General features: G+C 44.6%; 1 protein-coding gene across 5 annotated transcripts; it reads right to left on the bottom strand.

Moving 5' to 3' along the window:
- Positions 1 to 7,159: 7,159 nt before the first annotated feature.
- Positions 7,160 to 9,563, bottom strand: LOC146960943 (tripartite motif-containing protein 16-like). Of its 5 annotated transcripts, none has more exons than XM_085771916.1 (2): positions 8,887 to 9,563; positions 7,160 to 8,712 (listed from the first exon to the last, which is right to left on the bottom strand). In XM_085771916.1, exons 1-2 carry the CDS (start codon positions 9,556 to 9,558, stop codon positions 7,891 to 7,893), a joined length of 1,494 nt encoding a protein of 497 aa, XP_085628042.1. In that variant the 5' UTR covers positions 9,559 to 9,563; the 3' UTR covers positions 7,160 to 7,890. The 5 variants fall into 5 exon arrangements, with proteins under 5 accessions (XP_085628042.1, XP_085628043.1, XP_085628044.1 ...); XM_085771917.1 differs by having other exon boundaries at positions 7,160 to 8,450; positions 9,018 to 9,563; XM_085771918.1 differs by having other exon boundaries at positions 7,160 to 8,477; positions 9,048 to 9,563.
- Between the last annotated feature and the right edge of the window lie 1,298 nt (positions 9,564 to 10,861).

The raw sequence follows: 10,861 nt of genomic DNA, 5'->3' as shown, positions 1-10,861 counted from the left end.
TGTCAGGGACCAAACAGCAAAGACCAGAGAACTCAAGGTGTAAATGTCCAAACAGATGTTAATTTATTAACAAACTCAATTCAAAAGAACATCAAAAGTATAATAATGAAAATACAAAAATAATCACTCTAAATGAGGGCCCTAATAACTTAAACTGAGGTCAACTTAAACAAACAGCAACTTAACTCAACATAACTGACCTCACAAATGACACACTAGGTAGGCTTATATAGACAATGGCTAGCCGACAGACAATAGGTGGGGAAGACAAACAACCTATCACACTCATAATACCATCAAAACATAATATGAACAAAGACTACAAAGTAGTAACCTAAACATACTAAATATAAACACTCAATTGAGAAGATTTAGAGTTCTTAAGTTTATGTGATAATTTAACTAAATCTCAAAGAAAAGGCAGCCTCCCCGCGGCGCCATCCAAGGTGGCCTCTTCCAATCACTGTCCCCACTTCCATAAGAGGCCACCTTGGATGGCGCCGCCTCCTTTCAGGTCTGGGAGCTGCAACAAGACACACACATGGTGAGGTGAGCGAACTCAAACAAAGAGAATGTAAATCAACAGAATGTCAATCAAAATGCGTGCACTCAAATTAATCAACACCTGCCAATAAACGTGATTTTTGAAAAGAACTAAATGTGTGTCATTATTTCAAAGAAAAGGCAAAACAAACTCAACTTAAAGTGGTCACCATGTGTGGCCACCACACACTCCCCCTCCTCTGGATTCTCACTGAGGCAACGGGACAGGTAGTCTGCTGTAGCATTCATCTTGCCGGGATGTGATGGACCTCAAACTGGTAGGGCTGCATGGCTAGTACCAGCGTGTTATGCGGCTGTTGGCATCCTTCATCTTCTGAAGCCACTTCAGGGCCTTGTGGTCCGTCTCCAGGACAAACTCCCTCCCAAGCAGATAATATTTAAGGAATCCAGGGCCCACTTAACTGCCAGGCATTCCTCTCCACTGTCGAATAACGCCTGTCTCGTGGATACAGCTTCCTGCTGATGAACGCCACAGGGCGACGATCGTCTGGAAGGCCCTGAAACAGTACTGCACCCAGCCCTCTGTCTGAAGCATCAGTCTGCAGAATAAACTGCTTTCAAAGTCAGGCAGTGCAGCAATGTCTCACCACCCAGTGCTTGCTGAATATCCATGAAGGCGTTCTTCGCTTCCTCAGTCCAGCGCAGCTGATTTGGATGTCGTGGGCTGACCATATCTGTAAGCACAGCAGCTCGAGCAGAGTAATTAGGTATAAACCTATGGTACCAACCTGCCATGCCAATGAATGACCTCAGCTGGGTTCTGGTCTGGGGCAAGGGCAGGATCGAATAGCCTCCACCTTCTGCACTTGGGCTTGATGACACCACTCCCAATGACATAGCCGAGGTACTCCACCTCTGCTCTGGCCAGCATACATTTTCCTGGATTTATGGTTAATCCTGCTTTGCTCAGACACTCAAAAACAGATTTGAGATGTTTCACATGTTCCTCCCAAGAATGACTGTAAACAACAACATCGTCCAAATAAGCAGAAGCAAAATGTGACAGGCCAAATAGTACCTTATCCATGAGCCTTTGGAAGGTCGCTGAGCCCCATGCAATCCGAAAGGCATAACAGTGAAATGGAAGAGTCCCCATGGAGTCCGGAAAGCGGTCAGCTCACGACACTGCTGTGACAAAGGGACCTGCCAGTAGCCTTTAGAGAGGTCAATAGTGGTTAGGTATTTGGCCTTGCCCAACCTCTCTATGAGGTCATCAATGCGAGGAGTTGGATACGAGTCAAACTTAGAGATGGTGTTTAAATACCTAAAGTCCATACAAAATCTCATGGTGCCATCCTTTTTGGTACCAGAACAATAGGGTACACCACTCACTCTGGGAGACCTCAATAATCCCCATGGACAGCATCAGATCAATCTCTTTCTTAAGTGGATCAAGCAGGCGTTCGGGATTCGATAGCTCATACGTCTGATTGACGCACCCTCTTTAAGTGTAATATGATGCTGAATGACATCTGTGCGGCCTGGGTCGGCTTGAAAGACATCAGGTGCACACAGAGCTCTCACCTGTGATTGCTGCACTTCAGATAAATGTCCAAGGTCAGCTGACGAGGGACCCGACACTGGCAGATACTGCTCCTCCTCCTCCTCCTCATCCAATACCTCTCTGATGAGGAGCACAGTAGACGCCTCCCCCGGCCGAGGGACCCACTCCTTTAGCAGGTTGACATGCAGGGTCCGAGTAGGGCACTGTGACCTGGGGTAGAGATTTTATAGGTGGTAGAGCCAAGTTTTTTTAATTACCTCGAAGGGTCCTTGCCACTTGGCCAATAGCTTGCTCTCCTTAGTGGGTAACATCACCAACACTTTCTGGCCAGGGTCAAACCCCTCTCTCGAGCCGTTCGGTCATACCAGGTCCTCTGTTGATGCTGTGCAGCGCCATGTTTTCCCGGCCAGAGCAGTCATTTGTCCAGCTTCTCCCTCATCTGGAGAACATATGATACAACATTAACAGTTCTTTGCTCCCTTTATCCCCCTCCCATATTTCTTTTAGCAGGGTTAAAGGCCCCTGACCTCATGACCAAAAAGAAGTTCAAATGGTGAGAAGCCAGTCGAGGCTTGTGGCACTTCTCTATATGCGAACATGAGATAAGGGAGCCACTGGTCCCAGTCTGAGCCTGTGTCGTTCACGAACTTACGGAGCATCTGCTTCAATGTTTGATTAAACCGTTCTGTGAGGCCGTCTGTCTGTGGGTGATAGGGTGTCGTCCTCAAACCTCTGATACCCAGAAGCTGGTACACATCCTTCAGCAATCTGGACATGAAGTTGGAGCCCCGGTCGGTCAGTATCTCCTGGGGAAAGCCAACCCTTGAAAAAAACTGCACCAAGCACAATGCAATTGGTTTAGCTTTGACAGTCTTTAGTGGAAACACTTCAGGGTATTTAGTGGCATAATCTGTTATGACCACATAAATCTGTTTCCTGCCTTGCTCTTCTCCACCGGGCCCACAATGTCCATTCCCAGGCGTTCAAATGGTGTACCAATTATTGGAAGAGGTTGGAGGGGCACTTTACTGGGAAACTTAGCTGATGTCTGTTGGCACTCTGGACAGCTCCTACAGAACTGTGCCACATCTTTCTGTAGGCCTGGCCAGTGAAAGTAGCGCTGGATCCTCGCTATGGTCTTATGCTTCCCCAGGTGGCCAGCCCAAGGAATTGAATGACCCAGAGTGAGGATTGTGTCTCTGGCCACTTTTGGAACCATCAGCTGTCTAACTGACTTGTAGCAGCGGTAAAGGATGCCATTCTCTAGAACATAGCCTCCAGTGCTAGGCTTGTCCCTTCCAACCCCGCTGCTCCCTCTGACCTCCTGCAGAAACCCAGCTAGGCTTGTATCCTGCTGCTGCAGCTGTCCTATATTCTCTGGGAGCTTAACACCTAGTGGTAAGTCAGGGGAAACACAGGGCTCCACTGCTGTGTGCCTGAACTTCTCCTGGCGCCTCTGCCGGCGAGATTTACAAGGTTTACAAGGTTTACTGGGACCTGATTGGATTTCCGCATCATAGAATGGTAGAGTATTTAAAGTTTGCACCATCTCATCTGATTGTTTTGCCTGGGCCCGTGTCAGAGCTACATTACAGGGCTGCACTGGGTGGATCAAATCCAGAAGAACAGGCAAATCATGGCCAAGTACTACAGGAAACGGAAGATTATCTGTGACCCCAACACTCAGCAAATAAGTATTTCCTTGCACTTTCACATATACATTTGCTGTAGGGTACGGTTTTTCATCTCCATGAACACAACAGATGGAAACTGTCTCAGTAGTACAAATGACATGATCAGGAACATAATGACGATGCACCAGAGTTTGTGTGCTTCCTGTGTCAATGAGTGCTTTAAGATTCTGCCCATTTATCTCAACTGAGGTCACTCTCAGGGGCTGTTGAGCTCTCATGTCAGGTCCACATTTCTGTCTTGGTACATAGCACATCTGTGTCAACTTTACTGAATTTTGAGGGCACCTTGGTTTTGTGTGACCCTCTTGACCACATAAGTAGCAGATGAGGGGTTTAAAGTTCTTTGGGTTAAAGTTCTTTGAGTTAACATTGGAAACTGTTTGATTCTCCCTTACAGGAGGCTTACCAACAGGCAGTGCTGCCCCTGAGGTGTACTGATCCAAGCCTGGTTTTGGGATGTATTTAGTTGGCTTCCAGGATCTGTAGGCCCAGGACTGGTTCTTTGGACGTGCTGCCACAAACACGTCAGCCAAGGAGGCGGCCTTAGCTGCAGTCTGAGGATCCTGTTCTTTAATCCAGACCTGGAGCTCGGAGACAACATTCGTAAATACTGCTCAAGAATAACAGTTTCACCAATTTCTTCAATCGTTTTGTTTTTTGGTTGTACCCACTTCACATAAAGTTCTTTCAGTCTTACATACAGTTCCTTTGGCGTTTCCTCAGCTCCACCTGAAGAGCTCGGAACCTCTGTCGATAAGTTTCTGGGTTAATATCATATTTCTTGAGAATCACAGCCTTCACTTCCTCATAATCAAGGCTTTCATTGACATCCATATGAACATATGCACTCCTGCTTTACCTGTTAGCAGTGGAATCAGTTGAAAAGCCCACTCTGACCTTGGCCACTGACAAGCAACTGCTATTCTTTCAAAGGTGATAAGGAAATGTTCAATATCATCTGAATCAGATAATTTTTGAAGTTTGGGTTCCCTAAAGAACCGAGACTGACCTTGTGTGGCTCCAGATTGCTGAACAGTTGCTGGAAGAGAAGCAGTCGGAGCCTGGATAGCAGGATTTGCATCTACCTGACGAGGTGTTAATGGAGCAGGTTGAGACACAGAGGCAGTCCGTGTCTGCACCTCTAGCTGGAGGAGACTGAACTGGTGTTGCAAAGACTTAAACCTTTCATCCTGCCGGGCCACCTCTTTGTTCCATTGGGCTTCCCGTTCTGTCTGCTGTCCCATGTATGCCTGCAGAATGCTCGTCAGATCTCCAATGGTAGGTTCGCTGCCCTCTTCTGCCTCGTCAGACACCCCACCAGTAGCTCCCTGCTCATCTCCCTCATAGTTTGATTGCTTCTCCATTTCCAGCTGCTGTCCTCGGCCACCACCTGCTCTGCTTACTCTCCCTCCTCTTCCTCTCATCCTTCAACTTCCAGAAAAAAAAATGGAAGGAAGGGGCAAAACGAGAAAAAAAAAAAAAAAAAAAAAAAAAAAAACATGGAGAGGAACAAAGAAAAAAATACACCTGGTTCTCCACTGAATGATCCCACCACTGCCACCAAATGTCAGGGACCAAACAGCAAAGACCAGAGAACTCAAGGTGTAAATGTCCAAACAGATGTTAATTTATTAACAAACTCAATTCAAAAGAACATCAAAAGTATAATAATGAAAATACAAAAATAATCACTCTAAATGAGGGCCCTAATAACTTAAACTGAGGTCAACTTAAACAAACAGCAACTTAACTCAACATAACTGACCTCACAAATGACACACTAGGTAGGGCTTATATAGACAATGGCTAGCCGACAGACAATAGGTGGGGGAAGACAAACAACCTATCACACTCATAATACCATCAAAACATAATATGAACAAAGACTACAAAGTAGTAACCTAAACATACTAAATATAAACACTCAATTGAGAAGATTTAGAGTTCTTAAGTTTATGTGATAATTTAACTAAATCTCAAAGAAAGGCAGCCTCCCCGCTGGCACCTCCAAGTTGGCCTCTTCCAATCACTGTCCCCACTTCCATAAGAGGCCACCTTGGATGGCGCCGCCTCCTTTCAGGTCTGGGGAGCTGCAACAAGACACACACATGGTGAGGTGAGCGAACTCAAACAAAGAGAATGTAAATCAACAGAATGTCAATCAAAATGCGTGCACTCAAATTAATCAACACCTGCCAATAAACGTGATTTTGAAAAGAACTAAATGTGTGTCATTATTTCAAAGAAAAGGCAAAACAAACTCAACTTAAAGGTGGTCACCATGTGTGGCCACCACAGGGCTCCACCAGCTTGTGTTTCTTGAATGGAGCTGCTTCATAATGAGGCTGCAGGTGTTTCTCACAGTAGGAGGCCAGACATTGCAGACAGGACTTGACAGCTTTGAGTTTTCTCCCAGTGCAGAAATCACAGGCCACATCTTCAGGTCCAGCATAGCAGTGATCATCAGGAGCAGCTTGGAGTCCAGTCTTCTTCAGCTGCTCCACTAAAGCTGCTAACATGGTGTTTTTCACCAGGACAGGCCTCGGTGTGAAGGTCTGCCTACACTGAGGACAGCTGTAGATTTTCTTCCCATCCTCTTCATCCCAGTGGGTTTTAATACAGTTGAAGCAGTAGCTGTGTCCACAGGGAAGAGCCACTGGATCCTTCAGTAGATCCAGACAGATGGAACAAGAGAAGGTCTCCTGGTCCAGATGAACTCCTTTCTGCGCCATTTCACCTCTCACAGACGACAACGACGACGACTGTCTGAGTTTCTGTTGCTCAGAAGTGAAACTAGTTTGAGCTCTGATCTCAACAACATGAGTCTCTGCAGTGAACGGGGCCTGTCAGCTCCTCCTCTTCACCACATGTTGCTTCCACCCATCTTCAAACTGTAGATCTGAAGGGGAGGGAACAAGGAAACACATGAACAGGGTGGAGCTCACGGTGTTTGAGAGCAGGAAGAAGAGGGAGGGGATCAGGTTGGACTTTGTTTCAGTAGGAGGAGCAGTTTGATACTGTGTGTTTAACTTTTTAATCACAGTCCCAGTGCTCATTTCTCACTTGTTATCAACTCATTTTCTGATCTTTTGGTTCAAGTTTTATAATCAGCTCTTATGCTCTTCTAACAGATTGATTGAATGTTTTATAGGTTACAATTCAAATACACTAAATGAAAATAAAGTAAATAATTACCGCAGCATATAAAAGATCTTATGAATGTGCTATGTACCCACCCTTCAAATAAAGTGTTAGCCTTAATTCTAATGTTTTCCATCATCTCTCATATGTGTAATACTTGTTATCCCACTAAACGTCAAAGATCCTGTATCCTCGTGCCTAAAGAAGACCTTCAAAAGTAAACACAACTGAAATATTACTCATTGATTCTTATACCACATATGGAGAATCATTTATTCACTTCAGTTACATTCACATCATTCAAACAGTTTGTTTAACATGAATCTCAGATATGGAAAAGAAAATAATAAATCATCTTCTACTGTAAGTGGTGATTATCATAAATCCCAGAGACCTTATTTATGGATGGATTTAAACAACAACATTTGATCTGACAAACACATCACTGTAAATGTAATTCTAGATTTTTTTTTTTTTTTTGTTACACACTGAAAACAAAATATCCCAATAGCCCATGCAGTGTAAGATAAACAACAACAAACAAACAAATCAGTGTGAATGTGATTCTAGATTTCTTTGTTTCCACAGTGAGAACAAACCTCAGTGATAAAGGAAGGTCTGGTGATTTCTCTGTTAAGGCCCAAACAACAACACACAAATACATCAACACAAATATCCAACAAACATTTAGAGCTCAGAGAAGTTTCTATTTCCATGTGGAGAAATGTGAGTTTAGGTAAAGAAACATCATCATGAGCAGTGATCTCCTCCACAGCTCCAGCTCCACCTCAACAAACTCAAACATCAACACAACAAGAAAATGACAACAAGAGGTCAAAGTCCCGCCCACAATGTTTGATTGACAGGTGATCTCTGTGCAGTGCAGAGACACAACAACAATGAGCTTTTAGCAACAAACATGGAGACTAAAGAAAGTGATGAACTAAAATACAGATTTTAACCAACTGCACCTTCAATGATCTTTGTCTATTTGAGTTTACACAACTCTGCTGTGTCTCCAGTATTGTAAACACAAACTCCAGCATATAGAGGCTGAGTGAATGTGGTCTGGACTCTGTGGAGGAGAGTCATGGTTTCAGAGACGCTGTAGAAGGACAGAATACCTGCTCTGTGATCCAGGTACACTCCTACTCTGGAGGACTGAGGACCTGAGACTGGAGTCTGGATGCTGTTGAACCAAAATGTGAAACTGTTGTTAGAACAATTCAACGCCCAAGATTTGTCATTACGTCCAAACAAACTTTCATCCCCTGCTCTGCTGATGTTCTTGTATGCAACTGCTACATCAACTCCTCCTCCTCTCCACTCCACCTCCCAGTAACAACGTCCAGTCAGACTCTCTCTACTCAGGACCTGATGATAACTTGTGAATTTTTCTGGTTGAGACGAATGCATCCTGAATACAGTCAGTGTTACTTTCCTGTTTCCCTCAGATAATAACAGTTGTCTGTGTGCTGTGTTTGGATCCAGTGTGATTTCCTGTGAATATCTTAAGAATCCAGCTCTGGTCCTGGGCTCTGGTGGTGGTGACAGTAAAACATCCACTTCAGCCACTGTCAGTGAGATGTTTGTCCATGTGTCTCTCAGAAGGTCCTGTAGATTATCTCTGAGCTCTGACACAGCTGCTGTCACATCCTCAAAGTGTCTGAGAGGACGGATATCGATGCTGGATGAGTGTGTAGATGGACTGAGTGCTGACAGTGAGGGGTAGTTGTGTAGAAACTGGGTGTGATCCTCTGTGTGCGGCAGTAGCTTCAGCTCAGCGTCTTTCCTCTTCAGCTCAGTGATCTCCTGCTCCAGCTTCTTCTCAAGCTCTTTGACTCCACTCACTTGAGTTTCCTGCTGGGATCTGATCTGCTGCTTCAGCTCAGAGCTTCTTTTCTCCATCAGACGGATCAGCTGAGAGAAGATCTTCTCACTGTCCTCCACTGCTTTATCAGCAGAGCCATTGATGGCCTCCACCTCCTGTTGAAGCACCTTCACATCTTTCTCTCTGTCCTGGATTCTCTGCTGGATTTTTTGTCGACTCAGCTCCAGCTCTCTCTGCCTCTCAGTCCTTTCTGCTGCAACTGAGACTGTGTCGTGGCCTTTATGTTCATCCACAAGGCAGACAAGACAAATACACTTCTGATCAGTGCGGCAGAAAATCTTCAATACCTCATCATGATGAGAGCAGATTTTCTCCTGGAGCTTCTTGGAGGGCTCCACCAGCTTGTGCTTCTTGAATGGAGCTGCTTCATAATGAGGCTGCAGGTGTTTCTCACAGTAGGAGGCCAGACATTGCAGACAGGACTTGACAGCTTTGAGTTTTCTCCCAGTGCAGAAATCACAGGCCACATCTTCAGGTCCAGCATAGCAGTGATCATCAGGAGCAGCTTGGAGTCCAGTCTTCTTCAGCTGCTCCACTACAACTGCTAACATGGTATTTTTCACCAGGACAGGCCTCGGTGTGAAGGTCTGCCTACACTGAGGACAGCTGTAGATTTTCTTCCCATCCTCTTCATCCCAGTGGGTTTTAATACAGTTGAAGCAGTAGCTGTGTCCACAGGGAAGAGCCACTGGATCCTTCAGTAGATCCAGACAGATGGAACAAGAGAAGGTCTCCTGGTCCAGATGAACTCCTTTCTGCGCCATTTCACCTCTCACAGACGACGACGACAACGACGACTGTCTGACTTTCTGTTGCTCAGAAGTGAAACTAGTTTGAGCTCTGATCTAAACAACATGTGTCTCTGCAGTGAACGAGGCCTGTCAGCTCCTCCTCTTCACCACATGTTGGTTCCACCCATCTTCAAACTGTAGATCTGAAGGGGAGGGAACAAGGAAACACATGAACAGGGTGGAGCTCACTGTGTTTGAGAGCAGGAAGAAGAGGGAGGGGATCAGGTTGGACTTTGTTCCAGTAGGAGGAGCAGTTTGATACTGTGTGTTTAACTTTTTATTCACAGTCCTGCTCATTTCTCACTTGTTATCAACTAATTTCTGATCTTTTGCTTCAAGTTTTTATAATTAGCTCGTATGCAGGGCCGGCCCTGTACATCTGGGGGCCCTAAGCAGGATAAAATTGGGGGCCCTGCCTCACAGTGTATCATCACATATTCATAAAACCAGCTACCGTATGCAACCCTTGCATATTTTATTGTACCTCTATCAACATGATGGCGAGCAGATATTTCATTACTAATTAGAGTCTAAACACTTAAAGCTGTCTAATTGCACTTGTCATTTTTTCTTCTACTTTGTTTTTGTCTGAATGTTAATGTTAATATTGTGAATGGCAATAGGTGGCTCCAAACCGGCAGTACTTTTGATGTAGCAGAAAGATAAAAGATTCTACAAAAGATTACAGTTTGAACAGATTTATTTTCTTTAAATTATCTGTACAGCTAAATTCTAGAACCCTTAAAACAAAACTTCAGTTGAGAAGAAGATAGAGGATGTTGGTTGGTCAGCAGCATCATCAGCAGTAACCATTGGAGCTGTGGAGAAGATTAGTAGAATTTTTTAGCCACTTTACACACAATTTAATTTTCCAACAGAGATAAACATATTGTGGCAACAAACAAGAAACTTACCAACTGTATGACTGGAACCAGCCACAGGGGATGAGGATGTGGCAACATGACAGCCATTAATAAATGGGTGATTGATCCTTTATCCCCTCACAGGAAAACAGCTGTTATCTTTTCACTGTAAACAGACCTTAAAATCAGCCAGGACATGTGAACTACAGCAGGCTACATGTAGCAGCTAGCCAGCTAAGTGAGCTAACACAAGCACCGACATGTTTTTCGGCTAAACGTACATCTAGTAAACATAACATTAATTAGCCTTACCTTGTCCTTGTTTTTTTTTTCATCCTTCACCTTCTTTTTCCTATTTTCCGCACCTGACGGATATATCCTTTTGGACATCGTCGCTGTCCAAAAGCTAATCA

Source organism: Trachurus japonicus, unplaced genomic scaffold, assembly GCF_045865225.1.
Source record: "Trachurus japonicus isolate A0001 unplaced genomic scaffold, Traja_1.0 AP029815.1".
NCBI lineage: Eukaryota > Metazoa > Chordata > Actinopteri > Carangiformes > Carangidae > Trachurus > Trachurus japonicus.
This window is presented reverse-complemented; position numbering and strand designations above follow the sequence as displayed.

Excerpts from the sequence above, each read along its gene's own strand:
- LOC146960943 (XM_085771915.1), bottom strand. The coding sequence starts at position 9,558 with ATGGCGCAGAAAGGAGTTCATCTGGACCAGGAGACCTTCTCTTGTTCC.